The following is a 23,905-nucleotide window of genomic DNA, read 5'->3' as shown; positions in this document are numbered from 1 at the left end:
GTTCACTTGGCATCTGATCTGCCCATTTCCCCCATTAAGGAACTGAATGCTGCCTACTGCACTGAAACAATCCTAACTAAAGTCTCAAATAGTCTTCTTTGTGTCTGGCGAAATATATATCCTCGGCCTACCTGTTTTCTTGACATGGTTGACCACACCATTCTCCTCCAATGCCTGTTCCCATTGTCCACTTCAATAGGTCGGTCATTGTTTGGTATCTCCAGCAATGGGAGTAACCTTGGACTGGGCCTGTAAAGAACGAAATGCTGTGGAGAGTGTGATGTAATGTATAAAGGCAACAAAGGGTCATTGGCCATGTTAAAAAACTAACGAGGGATATCTTTTCCACAGTTCTGAATATTGGTTGTCCACTAAGTAATGTTTCGTCACTTTTGCTTTTAGTTTGTTACAGTAAAAGTCTTTAATCTTGAAACCTTGTTTTGCAATTCCTTTCAGTCGATGACTGAAAATTCAAATATCTGTTTGGAAGTTATCAGTCGCTATGGGGATTGTAATAAGACGCATGCGAAACAGACATTCTCCAACCCTTGCCCCATTTGGAACATCAGGCCTGCATCCGATCTCTGAAAGACCGATCCCCTCAATTCTATGGCTGGAATTCTCCCAAGTGGGATTCTCTCACCTTGCTGCAGTGAACGGAGATTTGGCTGGGCACCAAATTCTCCGTTCTCGCTTGCAGCAGTGGGGCGTGAATGCCTGGAAAATTCCGGCCTATGTCTCACACTTTTCCTATTCTGTGTCACTCTATGAAAGACCATTCCCATTTCCTTGGGCTGTCTCTTTCATACACGGATGCAGGTGTGGATGATTACTTATCTACCTTTTTATCTTTTACAGATGAGACTTGTTTATGGGCATATTGATGGATATGATACTGTCGAGATCACAATGACAAGGTAAGGATCTCAGACCAAAATACTTTGTTCTGATAAATTTATATTACTGGCGACAAAGACTCGCTGTATGTTCATTTTTAATTAGGTATGCATCTGCATGGAAGACATTTCAGTTCCTACAATGAAATATGCTCCAAGTTAGAGTTGTAGATTCAAATTCACTTCAGAGACGAGAGCACACAGTTTAAGCTGACATTGCATGGCAGTACCGAAGGAGTGTTGCACTGTCAGAGATGCTGTCCTTTGGTTGGGACATTAAGGTAAGACCTCATTTGCCTCTGAGGTCACTCTCCACTATTTCACAGCACCAAAGGGATCCTGGGCTTTACTCACAGAGGCATCAGGACCAAAAGGAAGTTACAGTAAACCTTTATAAATCATAGGTGAGGCCCAGTTAGAGTCAAATTCACATTTCAAAATGGATGTCAAAGCCTTGCGGAAAGTGCAGAGGTGATTTAACAGAATAGTACCAGAGATGAGGGATTTCAATTATGTGGAGAGACTGGAGAAGCTTGGATTTTTCTACTTAAAGCAGAGAAGGTTAAAGAGGGATCTAATGAGGGTTTGAAATTCTGAAGGGTTTTAGAAAAGGAAATAAGGTGAAACTATTTCCACTGCCAGTACAGTTGATAATCAAAGGATACATATTTATGATAATTGGCTAAAAAAAGTGATTGGGGTAGTTCTGGAATGTACTATCTATACTTTCCAGCCTTCCCCACTGGCAGGACCTCCCCCCCCGATGGATTCCCCATTGGCGGGATGGGTGAGCCACGCAAAGCGCTATAGGCACTGGCGGAGCTGGAAGGTCCCATTGCCAATGATGGTAGCCACCTCTACCAGTGGAAAATATGCTGTGGGTGGGCTAGAAAATCCCATCTTTAGTGTGGGGTGGAATGTGGGATGAGTTGATACTGGATGGAACTCCAGAGCCAAAGGTTGAGCAAGGAGGTGATAAAGATGGATGAAGGGTGAGGTAAGAATCAGGTAAGGTTATTCATGCAAAGGCGTAAATAGGTGGTCTGATAATGAATGATGAAGGTTTAAAGGAGATAACTAAGGTTGCTCACAGTTGGGTTCACACTGAACAAGTAATTGGAAAGGAGATTATATTAGAAGTCAAATTACAGAATTGTGGTAAACCACTGTTATATGTTATCTGTAGTGGTTAACCACCGTAGTTAGTATTTCTCAGTACCTGTATATGTGGTACATCCCTGTCGGTTCCGCCCAAGTCTCCTCCCCCTGGTCTGGGTATAAAGGCGGTGGCTCCTCCCTCTTGCCCTCAGTTCAGACCAGATCACCGACAGGGATGGCTCCAAGTTCTTGCCAATAAAAGCCTATTTGTCTTGCTCACAACTAGTCTTGGCTCGATTGATAGTGCATCAAGAAACATGCGTCTCATTGACTTCAGGACTTGCCTATTTACTCATGGGTCTTAAGGCAAAGGTTAGATGAAATTCAGCTCCATCAATTGTAACAGTTGGATCTTGTTCCTGAGCGATGTTGGAGGGGAGCAGCTGTCGCTGAACACAATTTACCATCTCTCTGTTTTCTCTTCTTCATGTTTTAAGTCCGGGCAGCATCATTACAAGTCACAAAGCTATTTTCAACGTTGAAGCACAGGCATTTAATGAGAACGTGGTAAAGACTACAGAGAAATATATTGAAGAAAGCTTACAAGACAGGAATTGCACCAACGAGAATAAATCAAGTAAGACTATGGTTCTGTTTTCAATCTCCCTGTGCAGTGAAGTCACACTGTCACTTCAATCCACTCATTCCAAGTTCCTTTGCTGCGCATTTTCAGGTTCAGAGATTGATGACCAAGTTAGCGGATTTCCTGCTTTACAATGGAACGCCTTTGTCTTGGAGTCTGGTTGTGTTGAGTACTGATCCAAACTCATCCTCCCTCCATGACAGCAATCTCATCCAATGGAAATCACTGACTAGACCCAGATATGGTGATGGGCAACATTGTGTTAGCGGGATGGGATAGAGTCGGTGTTGGCCTTGAAGTCGCCCTTTAAAGCCTCGAAAAAAATCCCTCCAAAAACCAGGCTTCTCTGCCACATCCTTGTGGGCATGTATTAAACTCCCACATGTCTTCACAACATAGCCCATATCACCTGCATGATCCCCTGAACCCATTTACAAGGCACCATTAAATAAAACATCCACTTGTGGGTGAAAAATTGAGGCTGACTCCTCATCTTCTGCTCAATCATGGGATGCGGACATCACTGGCCATGCCAGCATTTGTTGCCCATTCCCATTGCCCTCCAATTGAGTGGTTCACTCGGCCATTTCAGAGGGCATTTTAAGAGTCAATTACTGTGGATCTGGAGTCACATTTAAATCAGGCCGGGGAAGGGCAGCAGATTTCCTTCCCTCAAGGATTAGTGAGTCAGGTGGATTTTTCCGACAGCAGTTTCATGGCCATCATTAGACCTTTAATTCCAGATTTTTATTGAATTCAAATTCCACCACCTGCCAGGGTGGGATTCAAACCCTGGTTCCCAGAGCATTACCCTGGGTCTCTGGATTACTAGTCCAGAGACAATACCACTACGCCACTGCCTTCCCAAGCATGCAAATATAGGATGTCATGGCTAAAAAGGGCTTATACATCTATTACATGAAAAAAATTGATTTTTGGGACTGAGAAAATTGGGTCAACTTACAGTAATTTTGATAAGAAATACCTCCATGTCAATTGTTGATTACCTGCTTCCTGCACTGTCAGCTGTATATCATGGATGGCATCCTCATCTCTGCCTCAGAAAGCTGTGCGTTCAAGTCCCACTCCAGCGACTTGACCACACATCCAGGCTGATACTTCAGCCTAGTCACAGGCAGGCCAGACTAGGAAAGGGTAGCAGGCTCCCTCCATTGAAGGGTCTCAATGAACCAGTTGTCTTTTCTCACATGCCAACCCACATTGATTCAATCTTTGGTCAGATTTGGACCTGAGAACCTCTGGGTTTCCAAACCAATCTGCAATCCCTGCAGTTGATGTATTGCTTTCATTTATCTTCCAGGGTTTGCTTTCTCCAACCCATTTTATTTCTTAAAACATGCTCGGAGCCATTTTCAATTTCACCGACTGCCTGACACTCTGGTGGATCATCGGCTTGTTGGTTTCAAAGGGCGAGTTATTGACTCTGCCAGTTTATCACCCATCTGCTTTTTTTTCCCCCAACTGACATGATTGAAGTGACTCACACGTAAGGAAAGGGCAAGTGAAGTGAGGTGCGTGCTGATTGCTCACAACATTGACTGTGAGAGTGTGCACTCCCTCTGTGTCCAAAGTGTCAATATTTCTTTGGTTTTTATCACTTGAAGTTATGTTAATATATAAATGATTAAGCATTTTCTATAACTGACTATAAAATATTTGGTGTGTATTAAATGCGTTTCACATTATTCATGGGGTCATGGTTGGCAAGCAAGCTCGATTTCGAGCCTGCAGCCACTCACTAGCCGAGGCTGCCGATCACTGTCTTAAACTGACATGCTGGAATTTGAATTCACAGTTCTCTGAATTACAAGTCCAGCAACAGAACCACTGACACTATTGTATCCTCAAAATAAATAAAACAATCTCAAGTCTTTACACACATCCCTGTCCTGATATGTATAATTATTAATTAAAAGATAATTAAAAGTTTGTTCTGTGTATGTCCTAATTATTCTGTTTTTAATTGTGACATAATTAACATTTCAGAAAGCTGTTCAGGACTTCAACTTTCACCCCATTACAAAAATGTATCGTATTCCAATAGTGACGTGACTGGTGAGTTTTCCATTGTCATGACCACACTGTGGCCAGAATTCTCCAGCCGTTCATGCCCCACCATTGCTGCCAGTGAGACTGCAGAATCCCAGCCGTGCGCAAGACTGGAGAATTCCAGCCTATATCAACTCAGTAACAATTACACAGAGAAAACCGAAGGTGTCATGTAATGATGTCGAGTCACTTAAATTGTTTTACTCACTTTTACTCAATTACTGACCCTATGATTATTGACTTATTACAATTATTAATGTTACAATTATTGACCCTGTAATTATTGACTCACCATGAGTCAGTTCTTCTCTTTAAAACCACTGTGATGTAGTGCTGTAACTTCGACATCCTTCCCTGTTGCTCAGCCTGTTCCCGATCTTGGAATCTGCAGTAGGATTGAGGGCCTTCAGTTCTGTGGAGAGAATACAGAAGCTGGGAGTATTTTCCATAGCACAGGGAACGTAAGGATTAGTAGTGTTCAGAGCTTCTTTTTTAATAGAAAATGCTGGAAAAACTCAGCATCTATGGAGAGAGAAACAGAGTTAACATTTTGGGTGCAATCTTACCGACATTTCACACCCCACCACCGCTGCACGCGAGGATAGAAAATTTGGCGCTCAACCAAATCTCCGTTCACTGCAGCGGGATCAGAAAATCCTGCCAGCGTGAATGGCCAGAAAATTCTGCTCTTTGGAGGTGATCTTACCAAAAAAATTCTAAATGCCAAACGAACGTGAAAATGGGAGAAATTCTTCCCTTTTTTTTGCGACTAAAAAATCTAATCTTACCTGACTCTGTCGACAAAATGTGACCAAACCAGTTTCTCATCAGCAAGGGAGTTGGCAGGGCCTGGCTCACCCAAAAGCCAGCTGATAGCAGCAGAGGGTCCCATTATGCAAGTGCAGACCTGTGTGCTCTGTGATTGCTAATCCCCACACACCCGCCCAGACCAATCGCGGCCAAAACACCGCCCTCTCCCCCTCCCAGCCCTGCGCACAGATGGTCAGCTGGTTGTAGAGTGCACAGCTGTCCCCAGGCTGACACTGCCCAAGGGGCACACCCCTCTGCCACTGACCTTTCAGGGTGGGTCCTCCGGTTCTACCAGCAAGGCCATCACAACAGGTCCCCGTTGATGGGGACCTCACATGATCCTCACTGGAGAAAATCTTCACCAGAGACCAGAGAGGCAAGTGAGCCAGACGATTCCATCGAGGCCTCACTTGTAATATTTACCTAAGCATTTAAATATTACAATGGTGCCGGTAAGATCGCAAGAGGCAAGAAATCGGGCCCGAACCTGATTTCTTGGCTCTCTCGTGGAAGCAGAGCCTAATGGGAAAGACAGTAGAACAGCAATGGCAGGAGTTTCTGGGAGTAATTGAGGACACAGTGCAGAGGTTCATCCCAAACAAAAGAAAGGTTATCAGAGGGGGGATTAGGCAGCCATGGCTGACAAAGGAAGTCAGGGAATGCATCAAGGCAAAAGAGAGAGCCTATAATGTGGCAAAGAGTAGTGGGAAGTCAGAAGATTGGGAAGGCTATAAAAACAAACAGAGGATAACAAAGAGAGAAATAAGGAAGGAGAGGATCAAATATGAAGGTAGGCTAGCCAGTAACATTAGGAATGATAGTAAAAGTTTCTTTAAATACATTAAAAACAAACGGGAGGCAAAAGTAGACATTGGGCCGCTCCAAAATGACGCTGGTAATCTCGTGATGGGAGACAAGGAAATAGCTGAGGAACTTAATAAGTACTTTGCGTCAGTCTTCACAGTAGAAGACACAAGTAATATCCCAACAATTCAGGAAAGTCAGGGGGCAGAGTTGAATATGGTTGCCATCACAAAGGAGAAAGTGCTAGAGAAACTAAAAAGTCTGAAAATTGATAAATCTCCAGGCCCAGACTGGGCTACATCCTAGAGTTCTAAAGGAGATAGCTGAAGAAATAGTGGAGGCGTTAGTTATGATCTTTCAAAAGTCACTGGAGTCAGGGAAAGTCCCAGAGGATTGGAAAATCGCTGTTGTAACCCCACTGTTCAAGAAGGGAACAAGAAAAAAGATGGAAAATTATAGGCCAATTAGCCTAACCTCAGTTGTTGGCAAAATTCTAGAATCCATCGTTAAGGATGAGATTTCTAAATTCTTGGAAGTGCAGGGTCGGATTAGGACAAGTCAGCATGGATTTAGTAAGGGGAGGTCGTGCCTGACAAACCTGTTAGAGTTCTTTGAAGAGATAACAAATAGGTTAGACCAAGGAGAGCCAATGGATGTTATCTATCTTGACTTCCAAAAGGCCTTTGACAAGGTGCCTCACGGGAGACTGCTGAGTAAAATAAGGGCCCATGGTATTCGAGGCAAGGTACTAACATGGATTGACGATTGGCTGTCAGACAGAAGGCAGAGAGTTGGGATAAAAGGTTCTTTCTCAGAATGGCAACCGGTGACAAGTGGTGTCCCGCAGGGTTCAGTGTTGGGGCCACAGCTGTTCTCTTTATATATTAACGATCTAGATGACGGGACTGGGGGCATTCTGGCCAAGTTTGCCGATGATACAAAGATAGGTGGAGGGGCAGGTAGTATTGAGGAGGTGGGGAGGCTGCAGAAAGATTTAGACAGTTTAGGAGAGTGGTCCAAGAAGTGGCTGATGAAATTCAACGTGGGCAAGTGCGAGGTCTTGCACTTTGGAAAAAAGAATAGAGGCATGAACTATTTTCTAAACGGTGACAAAATTCATAATGCTAAAGTGCAAAGGAATTCATAATGCTAAAGTGCAAATGAACGGCTTAGATAGGATGGACGTAGGGAAGTTGTTTCCATTAACAGGGGAGACTAGGACGCGGGGGCACAGCCTTAGAATAAAAGGGAGTCACTTTAGAACAGAGATGAGGAGAAATTTCTTCAGCCAGAGAGTGGTGGGTCTGTGGAATTCATTGCCACAGAGGGCTGTGGAGGCCGAGACGTTGAGCGTCTTCAAGACAGAAATTGATAAATTCTTGATTTCTCGAGGAATTAAGGGCTATGGGGAGAGAGCGGGTAAATGGAGTTGAAATCAACCATGATTGAATGGTGGAGTGGACTCGATGGGCCGAATGGCCTTACTTCCGCTCCTATGTCTTATGGTCTTATGGTCTTATGGGAGTCCTAGTCCAGGATTCTCTAAAGGTAAACTTGCAGGTTGAGTCCGTAATTAAGAAAGCAAATGTAATGTTGTCATTTATCTCAAGAGGCTTGGAATACAAAAGCAGGGATGTACTTCTGAGGCTTTATAAAGCACTGGTTAGGCCCCATTTGGAGTACTGTGAGCAATTTTGAGCCCCACACCTCAGGAAGGACATACTGGCACTGGAGCGGGTCCAGCGGAGATTCACATGGATGATCCCGGGAATGGTAGGCCTGACATACGATGAACGTCTGAGGATCGTGGGATTGTATTCATTGGAGTTTAGGAGGTTGAGGGGAGATCTAATAGAAACTTACAAGATAATGAACGGCTTAGATAGGATGGACGTAGGGAAGTTGTTTCCATTAGCAGGGGAGACTAGGACGCGGGGGCACAGCCTTAGAATAAAAGGGAGTCACTTTAAAACAGAGATGAGGAGAAATTTCTTCAGCCAGAGAGTGGTAGGTCTGTGGAATTCATTGCCACAGAGGGCTGTGGAGGCCGAGACGTTAAGCGTCTTCAAGACCGAAATTGATAAATTCTTGATTTCTCGAGGAATTAAGGGCTATGGGGAGAGAGCGGGTAAATGGAGTTGAAATCAACCATGATTGAATGGTGGAGTGGACTCCATGGGCCGAATGGCCTTACTTCCGCTCCTATGTCTTATGGTCTTATGGTCTTACTGGCTCGCCCCGCCCATCGGCCAGTGGGGCAAAATGGTAAGATCAGCCACTTTGAGTCTGTTTGGCTTGACTTCTAAGGTCTGCATAAGAGTCTTTTGGACTCAAAATGTTAACTCTATTTTTTCTCTCCACAGATGCTACCAGACCTGCTGAGTTTTTCCAGCATTTTTAGTTTTTGTGTGAGATTTTCAGCATCTGCAGTATTTTGATTTTATTTTGGGGATCAGGACTAATTGGATAACTCTTTTCAGGAATCAGCACATGCATGATGGGCCAAATGTCTGCGCTTTAAGATTTTGTAATAAATTCTGAACCATAAGGTATTTTCAAGGAGTTAGATACATCTCTTGGGGCAAAGGAGATCAAAGGATGTGGGGGGAAGGCAGAATCGGGCTATTGAGTTGGATGATCAGCCATGATCATAATAAATGGTGAAGCAGGCCCAAAGGGCCGAATCATAGAAATCATAGAAACCCTACAGTGCAGAAGGAGGCCATTCGGCCCATCGAGTCTGCACCGACCACAATCCCACCCAGGCCCTATCCCCACATATTTACCCGCTAATCCCACTAACCTACGCATCTTAGGACTCTACGGGGGAAATTTTTTTTTTTTAACCTGGCCAATCAACCTAAACCGCACATCTTTGGACTGTGGGAGGAAACCGGAGCACCCGGAGGAAACCCACGCAGACACGAGGAAAATGTGCAAACTCCACACAGACAGTGACCTGAGCCGGGAATCGAACCCGGGACCCTGGAGCTGTGAAGCAGCAGTGCTAACCACCGTGCTACCGTGCCGCCCCGGAATGGCCTATTCCTGCTTCTATTTTCCATGCTCCTGAAAGTGTCAATTGTTCACTTAATCTGTTGAAAGCACCCGTGTCATGGTGAAAACAAGAGCCCCGCTACTTTAATGAAAACTAACCAGTTAGTGTGGTTCTCAGTGATTTTAACACTCTAGCTTTGCTTGTAGCTATGTCAGTTACACTGTCACTGATAATTCATTTCTGTCTGCATGAGTGTAGATTTGCCAGCTGTCTGTGTTCTGCAAAGACAAAATTTCACCATTTCCTGTCTCCAATCATGCTACCATATTGGACATCAAACACTCTCTGATTAGAAATTGTCCCACAATGCATTGTGGATTATCTCTTCATGGTATTTCAGTTCAAGCACGAAAGAGGTACCGTGCAATACACTATGGGGTGAGTACCATGGCCAACAGAATTCCCTGAGGATTGTTCTTCCACATGGGAGAAGGTCTGGGTGCTCTTTAGAGCTCGGCAATGATATTTATAATAATTCCAGGAGTCGGCGATGAAAGAACTATGCTTTTATTGCACAAAATGAAAATAAACAATAACCACTAGCCTGTGGTGAACACAACAGGTTCCAACCAGGACAAAAATGGTTATTGGACCCTCTCAAGGTCTTGCTTTATGCAGGGCTCAGTATACGAGCACCACCTGGTTGACTAGTTACCAATCCCCAGGGAGCTCGTATTGAACGAACCCAACTGGGAGGTCATTTAGTGATTCCCCATGCAGATCATGGGGATAAGTTATCACAGTATTGTTCCTGGTTGGGTCAGGATATCCGAGCCAGGTGGTTGAAAAGTAGGGAGAAGTGAGACTAAAGGAAGTGCATGGCCCTTCAGGTGGGTGAGTGAGAGTCAGGCTAAAAAAACCGCCCTTGGAAAAAATATCAACTCAAGACAGGATGAGCACATTCCAGACCGACAATGACAAATAACACCAGTGGACAACAAGCATCTGCTGGATTAAGTAAAATAAGGTGACATTCCGATCAGAGGCCATTATCTTTCTGGGGACGGGTAGCGGTGGACTGCAGATGCTGGAAATTCAAGATGGAGAGAAATGGGTCGTCTTATACTTCATGGGGCCCAGGTAACTCTGGTTGACTAAGTGCCCGATTAGGGGCATGGTGGGCAATATACCTCCTAATCCTTTTTTGTTGAGCATTGCTTGTTTAGCTCACTGTCCGTACAAAGATTGCTACGAAGCTGTGCACATGTGCATCATCATTGATTGTGTCTGGGATTCTGTATTGTGTTTCGTCCTGTGGTACATCCACTATTGCTGGGCAGCTGAGGGGAAATATTTGCAGGGGGTGCAGGATACCTTTGGTAATGATATTATTTTCTGCTCTTCATTCAACAGTTGATTGCAAAGTGAATGTGGACGACAAATTCAAGGACTATTATACAGCTGAAAATATATCCTCGGGCTTGGTCTGTCTGTCCAGGTGTCACAAAGAGAGTAAAGATGCTTTACACTGCATATATGGAAAATGCGAGCTCTCAACGAAAGGCCCCAAGTGCTTGTAAGATTCAATTGATAGGACTGTATTTGATCCACAGCGGTTAATTTGACAAAGCCGAGATTTGCCATCTCTGCAGAATTGTCTTGATACCTCCAGAGTTAAGGATTAATCTCTTGGATAATGCTGCAGGAAGAAAAGTCATTGTAGTATTAAAAAGAACTGAACGCTTTCATATTTTCATTGAACGCTCTTGCTTATGATTTTAAATGAAGGAAAAAAGGCTGTTTGGGTGAGGAGGTTAAATGTGGTGTTCCAAAACCTCCAGGACTATGTCCAACCAGAGTTGGCAACCCTAACAAGACCTGAAATCCCATCAGAAGGGAGCACAGATTATAGAATTGGTGCAGCCCTAAACCCTGACCAAGGAGTGCCAGCTCAAAACATCCACATTGCAGTTTTTTAAATTTCATGTTGTTAATGAATTGATCTCTGTTTGGGAATTACTTTCCATGATGCTTACTTAACCTGTCCTGGGAGTGTTTGATGGGGGACAGTGTAGAGGGAGCTTTACTCTGTATCTAACCCTGTGCTGTACCTGTCCTGGGAGTGTTTGATGGGGACAGTGTGAAAGGAGCTTTACTCTGTATCTAACCCCGTGCTGTACCTGTCCTGGGAGTGTTTGATGGGCAGTGTCGAGGGAGCTTCACTCTGTAACTAATCCCGTGCTGTCCCTGTCCTGGGAGTGTTTGATGGGGAGAGTGTAGAGGGAGCTTTACTCTGTATCTAACCCCATGCTGAACCTGTCCTGGGAGTGTCTGATGGGGAGAGTGTAGAGGGAGCTTTACTCTGTATCTAACCCCGTGCTGTACCTGTCCTGGGAGTGTTTGATGGGGAGAGTGTAGAGGGAGCTTTACTCTGTATCTAACCTCATGCTGAACCTGTCCTGGGAGTGTCTGATGGGGACAGTGTAGAGGGAGCTTTACTCTGTATCTAACCCCGTGCTGAACCTGTCCTGGGTGTGTCTGATGGGGACAGTATAGAGGGAGCTTTACTCTGTATCTAACCCCGTGCTGTACCTGTTCTGGGAGTGTTTGGTGGGGGACAGTGTAGAGGGAGCTTTACTCTGTATCTAACCCCGCGCTGTACCTGTCCTGGGAGTGTCTGATGGGGACAGTGTAGAGGGAGCTTTACTCTGTATCTAACCCCGTGCTGTACCTGTCCTGGAAGTGTTTGATGGGGACAGTGTAGAAAGAGTGTTACTCTGTAACTATCACCCATGCTGCAGCTGTCCTGGGAGTGTTTGATGGGGGACAGTGAAGAGGGAGCTTTACTCTGTATCTAACCCTGTGCTGTCCCTGTCCTGGGAGTGTTTGATGGGGGACAGTGTAGAGGGAGCTTCACTCTGTATCTAACCCTGTGCTGTCCCTGTCCTGGGAGTGTTTGAGGGGGGACAGTGTAGAGGGAGCTTCACTCTGTATCTAACCCTGTGCTGTCCCTGTCCTGGGAGTGTTTGATGGGGGACAGTGTAGAGGGAGCTTCACTCTGTATCTAACCCTGTGCTGTCCCTGTCCTGGGAGTGTTTGATGGGGGACAGTGTAGAGGGAGCTTTACTCTGTATCTAACCCTGTGCTGTCCCTGTCCTGGGAGTGTTTGATGGGGACAGTGTAGAGGGAGCTTTACTCTGTATCTAACCCCGTGCTGTACCTGTCCTGGGAGTGTTTGATGGGGACAGTGTAGAGGGAGCTTCACTCTGTATCTAACCCTGTGCTGTCCCTGTCCTGGGAGTGTTTGATGGGGACAGTGTAGAGGGAGCTTTACTCTGTATCTAACCCTGTGCTGTCCCTGTCCTGGGAGTGTTTGATGGGGGACAGTGTGGAGGGAGCTTTCTTCTGGATCTTCATTCTAGTTCAGTCATTTTAATGAGCCTGACCATTTATTTTTGGTTTCAGCTGTGACACGTCAAAGGATTACTGGTACATCGGACAAAACTGCCAATTCCAAGTCCATATATTGACACTAATCCTGGTGACAGTCGCCGTGGCTCTGATAATCATTATCGTGCTGACCGTGACGATTGTGTGTTGCACAAGATACCAGCACATGAACAAGCAAAACTCTATGTTAAGGTACTTTGGTCACCTTTTCTCATCTCTCCTTGTTTGTCTTGGCTTCCATGGAATAATTCAGTAGAGAAGTCGAGTTTAAATCGCACTATCCCAGTTTCAGATTGGAATTTTATTTAACTAATGTAAAAATAACTCACTGGTTTCAGTGACCATGGAGTTGCTGGATTGATACAACAACCCAACAAAACCATTTATACTCTCGGGAAGGAAATCTGCCATTTTAATCCAGTCTGTTATCTGAGACTTCAATCCAACATCAATGTGGGTCATCTCTTAACTGCCTTCAGATGTATCATAGTGTTTCAGTTCAAAGGGAAGGCTCTCAGGGAATTGAGAAATGGGCATTATATTTTGGCCATATCAGCGATGCCCGCTTAATGATAAATTAATGAAAGGTAAAATGGAATGCGATTCCTGCTCATCTGTCCTGCAGTCCTCTGAGAACTGGACCTAAGAGATCCTTCAAGGGACAAACCTGTTCAGTACCACTCCAACTCTGTGCATTCACTGAAACTAATTCATGACAAAATCTTTGTAATCCAACAGGAAGGGAGACAAACAGAAAGTAGCTTGGTGGGAGGAGGACGCTTGGGAATGGCCATACAGAGGTTTAACCCTGGGAAATCCTGCTGCTGGGAATTTGCATGGTAAGATTCAAGGCCTTTCGAGAAATGTGGTTAATAAACTGTTATGAAATATCTGACGTATCTGACATCAGATTGACACAGCCAGCGAGGAGAACCAGAACAACTGTCCCACAAGTGATGGTGAAAGGTACTTGATTAAGTTTAGTTTATCTGACATTTTTGGACACCCAAAAGGTAACAGAAGCTTTCCCCAGGTGGGATCCTACTTCGCTGGGAGTCTGGGTGTTGGGGGCTATGGGATTCAGAAATGCTGGGTGCTGGGATCTGAGATGATGCAAGACTTGGACAGTCAAGGTGCTGAGATTTTGAGAAGCTACGCGACTCAGTGACTCTGGGTGCTGGCATCCTGCATCACTCAGATTCTGGATGCTGGTGTGGTAACGTGGCCCCTTTAAGGGGGCGATTCTTTAAGGGACACATGATCGGGTTGGATCCTATAGAGAGGATGTGTGGGAATTGGGAGCAAGGCTGTGTGTTCTGGGACCGGGTGGGGGACCCTCAGTTGGAGCCAGGGAGAAGAGAATAGACTTGTCTATTAGATCTGTCAGACCCTTATCTTGTATATATTTTATATTAGTTAATAAACCATTTCTTGTTGAAGCCACGAGTTGCCTCCCAATTTACTAAAGCTGGGATCCTGCATCATTGGATTCTGGTTGCTGGCATGTGGCCTGTTGCTGGATTTGGAATTCAGTGTTATGGGAGGTGGGAAGGCTGGTCCCAGCATCCCTCAGGGGAGGCCTGGCTCCAGAATATTCTCAGTGCAACAGACCTTTCAATGGTAAGGAGATTACAAGGTCTTTTAACAACTGTGTTCAAATCTGCAGGTTCAGACTTGTACACGGAATTGAAGAACTTCTCTCCCAGAATGGAGGCCATGAACTCATCTTCTAGGGTAGGGCTGCATTTGGAAATCTGACTGTTAGGATTCAATTGGATAGAAATTGAACAGGAATCTGTCCCATGGTCTTCCTAGTATGGTGGTGTTAAGCTGAGGCCTGAGAGGCAGTTCCCCAGTTACTGGCGGATGTGAGGTTTTTTGGGCAGCAAGATTGGTCTGGCTAACAAACTACAATGGGTGAAGGGTGTGACTTAATTCGGTGGTTGGGGGGATGGGAATCGCACAGTGGTTGATGACAGCCTCCAGTTTTAATATGAATTCATGGGGAGACATTCCTGTTCCTCTCAGCCCCCTACTCAGGTGGGCTACAGCCCCAGCTCATTGCAGAGACATTTGTTCAAGAAGAAAGTAAGAAATAGGAGTAGGAGTAGACCGTCCAGCCTATCATGCCTGCTCTGCCATTCAATACAATTCTGGCTGTTTCTCGGCTTCAACTACACTTTTTCCACATCTTAGTCCTAAATGATCAGCTTCTTTTCCTGAGACTGTACCCCCATGTTTTATATTCCCCAACCACTGGAAACAATCTCTCTGTGTTCATCATGCCAAGCCCCTTCAAAAGTAGTTTGTACCTTTCAATCAAATCGCTTCTCATTTTTCTAAACCCCAGCGAATATAGACCTTTATACTCAGCCTCTTAACATAGGTCAACCCCCTTATCCCAGGAAACAATCTAGTGAACCTTCACTGCACCTCTCCAATACAAGCAAATCATTCCTTAAATATGGAAACCAAAGCTAAACACAGTATTCCTGGTGTGGTCTCACCAAAGCCCTGTGCAAATGTAAGACTTTATTTATCTTGGACTTGAATCTCCTTGCAATAAAGAACAACACTCAATTTGCCTTAATGATTGCTTGCTGTACCTTCATGCTAACTTGCTGTGTTACTTGTACAAGTACACCCAAGTCCCTTTGAAAATTAACATTTACAAGTTTCAGACCTTTTAGAAATATTTTGCATTTCTGTTTTAATGATCAAAGTGAATAATCTTACACTTCCCTCCTTGTTGCTGACTCACTCAACTGTCTATATCTCCTTGCAGCGTCTTTGTATCCTCCTTACAGCTTACATTCTTACCTAGCTTCTTATCACATTTTTAGATACATTGCTCTCTGTCTCTTTGTCTTTGATAGCTGAAGCCACAGCACGACACTTGTGGCTCTCCATTAGTCACAGTCTGTCAACCGGAAAGTGCCCCATTTATACCCACTCTTTGGTTCCTGTCTCTTAATCAATCTTTTATCCATGCTCATATCTTACCCCAATACCATGAACTCTTATGATACATATCAACTTTTTTCTTTTCTATTGTACATATTAACCTTATTGAATGCTTTTTGGAAATCCAAGTAGACTACATCTATTTACCTGACTAGTTACATGCTCAATCAAACTTGGTTTCCTTCCATAAGACATTATTAACTTGTTCTCATCATATTTACTAAGTACATTGTTAATATTTCTTCAATCATAGATTCTAACATTTTTCCAATGACTGGCTGGTGTCAGGCTAACTATTATGTGTTTTTATTTCTCTCTCCTTCCTGAATCGTGATGTTGCATTTGCCAAATCAAATCTGCTGGGATCATTCCAGAGTCCAGCACATCTGATATCTCTGCAGCTATCTCTTTTAGAATCGTAGGATATAGGCCATCTGCCCCTGCGGATGTTTTGGATTTTTGTCTCTTAAGTTTCCTCTTTACTTTCTCTCTCGACCTTTATCACTGAGTTTTTGGCTTTCAAAGGAAGAGAAGGGCGGGATTTTCCAGCCGAGTTCATCCCGAAACCAGAAAATCCCACCCGAGTTCAACGGACCTTTCCATGGTCTGCCCCCGCTTGCTACGATTCTCGTGGCGGGCGGAACAGGAAAGTTCACCCCTATATGTTTGTTGAACATTTTGAATTGTTTCTTTAAATGTTTCCCACTATTCATTTATTGCCATCCCTTCGAGTCTATGTACCCAAACAATTTTAGCCAGTTCTCCTCTCATAACAATGTAATTGGCTTTTAAGTTTAAGATCCTTGTTTGTAATTGAAGTGTAAGAATTTAATAGTAATATGGAATTTAATAGTATTATGATCATTAGTTCCCAGCAGATCTTTTAACTATGAGATTACTAAGTAACTCTGCCTCACTGCACAATACTCGATCTAAAATAGCTTTGTCCCAAGTTGTATTGCCCCCGGAAACTGACATAAAAACATTCTACAAACTTTGTCTTCCAGAATATCTTTGCCAATTTGATTGGTGCAGTCTGTATGAAGATTAAAGTTACTCACAATTATTACCTTGTCTTTATTACACGCTCCATTAATTTCTTGTTTCATGATCTGGCCAATTGTATCATGACTGTTAGAGGACCTATAAACTACTCCTCGAGGTGTTTCCTGACTCTTGTCTTTCCTAATTTCCACCCATACTGATTCTACTTCCTGGTCTTCTCAGTCAAGGATCTAAATTTTCCACGGGAATAATCGCAGGTGGGGTGGAAAATTTGACGGACCAGCAAAAGTTCCACTGGCCTGGGGTGGGAATTGCTGGTGCTGTGATGGGCGGAACTGGAAAATCCCACCATGATCCTGACATGACCCTCATGTCATCCTTTGTTATCAGGGCTACCCCACTCCATTTCCATTTTGCCTGTCTTTTTGAAAGGTTGTGTACCCTGAAACATTTGTATTCCAATCTTGATCACCTTGTAATCATGTCTCTGCACTGGTGATTATATTTAAACCATTTATCTCTATTTGTGCCACTAGCTCACCCACCTTATTGTGGATGCCCTGCATATTCAGAGAAAGAGCTTTAAATTTAATTTTTTAACCACTGTTCCCGCATGCACCATGCTCATTGGTGTGCTACCACTGATAAACTCTGCCTGTATCCATCCCTATTTGTCCAACTCAGCTTGTCTTCACCCACATCACCACATTGCTAATGGCTTGACATTTCTTTCTGGATTTCTAATTTTCCTTTAACCCAAACCTTACCATCCATCCCTGATAGTTTAAAGTTCAATAATATGGATGTGGAATAGACTGCCTGCTTTGATAGTGGAGTCAGACACTTTAGGAACTTTCAAGCAGTTATTGGATAGGCACATGGAGCACACCAGAATGATAGGGAGTGGGATAGCTTGATCTTGGTTTCGGACAAAGCTCAGCACAACATCGAGGGCCGAAGGGCATGTACTGTGCTGTACTGTTCTATGTTCTATGTTCTATGTAATACAGAGGGTATTAATAATTGGAGAGGTTGGGGTTATTTCCTTGAAATAGAAAAGGCTGAGGGGTGGCATGATTGAGGTATACAAAATTGTGAGGGATAGAGATAGACAGGAGGAACCTGTTTCTCTTGCCAGAGAGTTCAAAAACCAGGGGTCATAGATTCAAGCTAAGTGGCAGAAAGATTAGAGTGGACATGAGGAAAACCTTTTTTATGCAGAGGGTCCTAAGTGTCTGGAATTCGCTGCCTGAAATGGTGAGAGACCGTAAACTCATTGAAAAGGTACATGGATATGCAGCGCAGGTGCTGTAAGTGCAAGGCTATGGGCCACGTGCAGGAAGATGGGATTAAAAAGGGCACTTGGGTGCCTTTGGGTCAAATGGCCCCCTTAGAGTCATAGAGTCACAGAGGTTTACAGCATGGAAACAGGCCCTTCGGCCCAACTTGTCCATGCCGCCCTTTTTTTTTTAAACCCCTAAGCTACTCTCAATTGCCCGCATTTGGCCCATATCCCTCTATACCCATCTTACCCATGTAACTGCTTAAATGCTTTTTAAATTACAAAATTGGACCCGTCTCTACTACTACCTCTGGCAGCTTGTTCCAGACACTCACCACCCTCTGTGTGAAAAAAATTGCCCCTCTGGACACTTTTGTTTCTCTCCCCTCTCACCTTAAACCTATGCCCTCTAGTTTTAGACTCCCCTACCTTTGGGAAAAGATATTGACTATCCAGTTGGTCTGCGCCCCTCATTATTTTATAGACCTCTTTAAGATCACCCCTCAGCCTCCTACGCTCCAGAGAAAAATGTCCCAGTCTATTCAGCCTCTCCTTATAACTCAAACCGTCAAGTCCCGGTAGCATCCTCGTAAATCATTTCTGCGCTCTTTCGAGTTTAATAATATCCTTCTGTGCTGTATCATTTCTATGGTTCTAATAAATATTAGGAACAGGAAGCAACCACTTGCCTCTTCCACCACACAACTAGATCAGGGCTGATCCGCACCTCAATTTCATTGACTTGCCATTGTTCCATGTGCCCTGTTACCCTTACCCAACAAAAATTAATCTTGCTTTTGTGCCAACTGACCCGTTTCAACAGCATCATGAATCGTAAATGTACTAGATTTTCCCCACCCTTTATATCCAAATTTACTTCCTGATGTCACTCCGATATGGCTTAGCGTTAACTTTAAGATCCTAAGTCCCTGCCAGCAGGTTTGCAGGTGGGCTTTGGCTGGTAAAATTACCAAGAGGCCTTCCTCCAGCTACCCATCTGCCCCAAACTATTTGTTATTTTATGTGGAGGAAGTGGGGCGGGGGGCACTCTTCCTCGCCCCAGTTGAGGCCCGTAAGTGACCAATTAATGGCCAAAATGGGAAAGGGGGTCCTCCCGATCATGGGCCCTTCTTTCACAATCGGAACCTTCTCGTAGCCTGCTCCAGGACACTCTGTTCCCCAAGGCCTTTTTGATCCAAACACCCACTCCTCTGACCCACCCCTCCCCCCCATCCCTTTCTCTTCCCCAGCCCTCCTCATCAGCACTGCTCTGCTCTTCCATTCCCCACAGTGCACCCTCCAGTGTTCTGGGGCCCCTGCCACATAGACCCATGGGGCAAGGTGTCGTCCCAGCGGTGGATACTGCTCATGGTGGTGCTTCTGGGATTACAGAGCTACTGGCCAATCAGATGGCTGGCACCTCTTGCAGGTGGGACTTCCTCCCAAGCAGGACACATGTTCCCCACTGACTTTTCAATGGCAGAATGGGGAAAACCTGTCTCCCAGCAAATGCTGCCCATGTCTCTTCTAACTTAATTCTTCCCCATGAGGAAATAGTGCTTCTGCATCAACCTACTATCAAATCCTGATAACAATTTAAATACTTCAATTAAATCACACATTATTCTCTTTGACCAAGCTTTTTGCCACCTGGCTAATTTTCACTTTGCGGCCCATTGTCAAATTTGATCTGATTGTGCCCTTGTGAACTGCCTTGAGTCAATTTATGAATGAAAGGGGCTATATAAATGCAAGTTGCGATTGTTTCATACCCGAGGATGTACACGCCTTCTCGATGTAACCTGATCCTAATAACCCTAGTATTTTCTTGATACGTCTGTGCTGAATCCACTTCAAGAGCAGCATGTTCTTCCTGATGTCTGGTGTTCAGAATTGTAGGTAGTCATGATGTGGAGATGCCGGCGTTGGACTGGGGTAAACACAGTAAGAAGTTTAACAACACCAGGTTAAAGCCAGCTGTCTTGTCTGGAGACAATACACATCTTTTTAGCCTGTCTTGATGCTCTCTCCACTCCCACTGTTTTGTTTCTTAAAGACTGGATTAGTTGTAAGTATTCGCATTCCAACCATTATTCATGTAAATTGAGTCTGTGTCTTTATAAGTTCTGTTTGAGAACAGAATTCCCACTCACCTGAAGAAGGGGCTTAGAGCCTCGAAAGCTTGTGTGGCTTTTGCTACCAAATAAACCTGTTGGACTTTAACCTGGTGTTGTTAAACTTCTTTCTGTGTTCAGAATTGAATACAGTTGCTCCTGATGCCAGCTTTATAAAAGGGAAAAATAACTTTCTTCAATTTGTAATATAGCTCTCTTGAGATAGCCTAATTGCCGGAGTACTGGTTTTTATTTGTTTTTTGTATTCTTCAGATTGAAATCCCGAGGCCGCAGATCACAGGACAACATGTCGCCTAAAGTCTACAATCTCCTTCTACTGATCCGATTAACTTCTCACCTCCTTCACCCAGGAATCCAAGCTTTTGGTTGACAATCAGAATGAGAATGCAACAATCTAATCGCATTGTGCACAGTTTTTTTTCGTCTTTAGTGTTAGTTGCAATAAAAAGAGCATGATTGATTATTTTTCACATTTTGCTTTGCGCTCAGAGCCAGGAAGCCTGGGTGATGATCTGTGGGGTCAATAACCTCATGTATCTCACAGTGTATCAACAGGACCTGTCAAAGCTGAGAATGGTGGGGTGGAGGGAAGGGGCTTCCGAGACATTCCCGCAGTGGGAAAAAAGGACAGCAATTAGGAGTGGAATCTCCTTCCCTTACCCTGGAATTGAACTCCTCTTTAGTAGCCCTTGTGCTGACCTGGCTTAGCCAAGGCCTAGCCTGGCTGCTTCCTGTGCTGTGTGGGTCAGTACTGAGGAGCTTCCAAATATCAAGAGATTTTTATATAAACTTGAGCTTTGGACATCACCTCATGGTCCTTTGATAAGGAGAATGGTTGCCATGATATGGAGATGCCGCCATTGGCCTGGGGTGGGTACAGTAAGAAGTTTCACAACACCAGGTTAAAGTCCAACAGGTTCATTTATCAGGTGAGTCACCTGATGAAGGAGCAGCACTTTGGAAGCTTGTGATTCCAAATAAACCTGTCGGATTTTAACCTGGTGTTGTGTGACGTCTTACTGTAAGGAGTAGATATTGAGAAAGAGGGGGCAATGGTTTCATTTTATAAGATGGTTTATTTTTGTTTTATATAATTGTCATTTTGGTATTTATGATATCAGTGAAACATGAAGATACTAAATGTTCCTATATTGGTACTGTCAATTTAAATGAACTGTGTATAACAGAGATGAGATTAGGTAAAGAATCATTACTGACCCAGAATCTGTGATAGGGTTGCAAACTTTCTAGGATTGGCCTGGAGTCTTCAAGACACTGCTGTTTGCAACCCTGGAGAAATATCATGGGGCATTAAAACAATTATTTTATATTGTCCCTTTCTTTGAATGTTTAGGTGCAATATTTGCACCTTGAGACAGAGTAAAACAGAAGGTTATATGGAAAAGTAAACTCGATTGCTAATGAGGTTTTAGTCTGGCACATCCTGGTCTGATTACTGAGAGCCAGCCCTGCACAACAGCAACCTTCTTCTGGATGAAAGCCTGGTCTCTAAAGGCTGGACAGAGCATGGGAACTGAGATTGCAAATCTGCAACACAGTTGCTCCCAAGACATTGCAGCCATGATGTGGAGAGGAAAGTAAGAACAAAACCTGAGCCTGAGGAAACTTTTCTTGCTATGTTAACAATGGAGCTATTGAATGGGGCCAACAACCATTAGCTGTGTGACTGCTCAAAGTATTCGCGGAATCACCCAGTGTCACAGCAGAGGAGCTCATTCAGTCAGTCATGTCAGTTGTGACTTTTTTTGGAAGAACTATCCAATTAATCCAACTGCTAAAGCATATTCCCCATAACCTTACAAACATTCCTCTTCAAGTATTTATCCAATTCTCTATTGAAAGTAACAATTGAATATGCCTCCACAACCCACCCCACTCCCTCCATTTCAGACAGCACATTCTACACATGACAACTCCCTGGCTTATATTCTATCTCTGCTTACTGACCCTTCTATGGAATCCATTCTATCTCTGCTTACTGACCCTTCTATGGAATCCATTTCTGCCTATTTACTCCAACAAAACACCTTGTAATTTTGAGCACCTCCATTAAAACTCCCCTTTATCAATCTCCGCTGAAAGAAGGACAATCTCAGTTTCTCCACATAGTTTGAATCCCTTACCCCTGCTACAATTTCAGTTCATGCATCCACTCCACTGTTTTAACACATGCATTAACTTTTTGTTTGTATTTTTCCGCACCCAGCAGACAGATCTTTTCCTTTTTCCCATTACAAAGAATTAACTGACCCACTTTGGTGCAATTTTTCTAACTCCCAAATGAGTATTTGGATGGGTGCAGCTACAACACACACAAAAAGCTTAACACCTTCCATATTAGCATGGAAAAGATAGTTAATGGACAGGAAGCAGAGTATGGTAAAATGGGACATGTTCAAATTAGCATTTTCGTCATTTAGAATCTATATCAATGGCTGAGACAACTGAGATGAGATTAAATATTTCCCCAATGTTACTGTGTTAAACTGTGATGGCGCAGCAGAGCTTCATACGTGGCGATATAGCACGAGTTCGGGAATGCGGAATGGCAGTGGAGCATGGGGCCGAGAGCATGGAACGGTATTGAACGTGAAATTTGCGTTCTGCAGAGGTGGAACGTGAGTCCAAGCTCGCGTTCTGCAGAGGTGGAACGTGAGTCCAAGCTTGTGTTGCGGCAGTTGGGGATCAGTGGTTGAGCTCGGTTGTTGACTCTCGGGAGTTTAAAAGTATGGAGCTCTTTGTTGTCCTCCATTGTAAATAGTTTTTCTGAATAAATCAGAATTGCCTTCACCTGTCAAGTAATTGTAGAGCTCCCAATTATTACATTTAGTGACAAGCTAAATCGGGACTATACTCACCAACTCCTGAAATCTAGGCAGGAAGAAAGTCTGCCTATTGTAAAAAAAATCAAATCTCTGCAGCAACAGTAAGTAAAAACAAAGCCCTTTTTGGGGAAAATCTATCCTTTTTACCCAGAATCTGAACACTGGACTCCATATATTGAAAGACCTCACCATTTCTTTGCCGCTAATGAATTGCAGGAGAAGATAAGCAAAAGGTCATTCTGATTACAGTGTGTGGACCTCAGACTTATAATCTTATCAGAAATTTTATATCTGCAGAGACTCTGGATATTAAGTGTTTTGACAACCTCATAGGTTTGATTAAGGATCATTATAATCCGAGACCGTCGACCATCATGCAGTGTTTTGTGTTTAATTCTGCTGTAAGGAACCCAGGGGAATCGATTGCGACATATACAGCAAGAATAAGAAAATTGGCTGAGCTATGTGAATTTGAATCCTCGTTAAGTGACATAGTGTGAGACAGATTTGTTTGCAGCATAAATAACTTAAACATACAAAAAAAATACTGTCAGAGGATAAGATTTCCTTAGAGAAAGCTATGGTAATAACTCAGGTGATTGAGAGTGCTGAGAGAGACACTCTCGAGTTACATTGCATGCACACAGCCGAGATGAATCAGTTATGGTGCAAAACTTTGGCAGGTCGGGAGGACAGAGTTGAGTGCGAAGAAGAGACAGAGCAAAAACTCAATGAGCAAGGCAGGGGACAGAACAAAAGGAAAATGGCTCAACAAACCAGAATTCCTGATGAATGTTATAGGTGTGGAGGAGATCACCCCCAGGAAAATGTAAATTCTGGGATTCTACCTGTGTTGGCTGCAATTGGAGAGGCCACATCGAATCAATGCTGAGTCAAACAGAAT

The 23,905-nt window shown here is 43.9% G+C and overlaps 1 protein-coding gene across 1 annotated transcript in view; it reads left to right on the top strand.

Annotated features, from left to right (window-relative positions):
* Positions 1-22,966, top strand: part of LOC144481682 (mucin-17-like) — a 34,309-nt gene extending 11,343 nt beyond the window's left edge. Inside the window, exons 8-14 of the mRNA XM_078200817.1 lie at positions 859-917; positions 2,492-2,631; positions 4,645-4,713; positions 10,733-10,895; positions 12,785-12,961; positions 13,508-13,608; positions 20,408-22,966. Of these exons, the coding sequence (XP_078056943.1) occupies positions 859-917; positions 2,492-2,631; positions 4,645-4,713; positions 10,733-10,895; positions 12,785-12,961; positions 13,508-13,608; positions 20,408-20,412 (714 nt within the window). The 3' untranslated portion in view covers positions 20,413-22,966. The remainder of the gene's footprint in view (positions 1-858; positions 918-2,491; positions 2,632-4,644; positions 4,714-10,732; positions 10,896-12,784; positions 12,962-13,507; positions 13,609-20,407) is intronic.
* Positions 22,967-23,905: the final 939 nt, after the last annotated feature.

Source organism: Mustelus asterias, chromosome 31 (assembly GCF_964213995.1).
Source record: "Mustelus asterias chromosome 31, sMusAst1.hap1.1, whole genome shotgun sequence".
In the NCBI taxonomy this organism is placed as follows: Eukaryota; Metazoa; Chordata; class Chondrichthyes; order Carcharhiniformes; family Triakidae; genus Mustelus; species Mustelus asterias.
The sequence above is the reverse complement of the archived record's forward strand: the minus strand, read 5'-3'. Positions and strand labels throughout refer to the sequence as shown.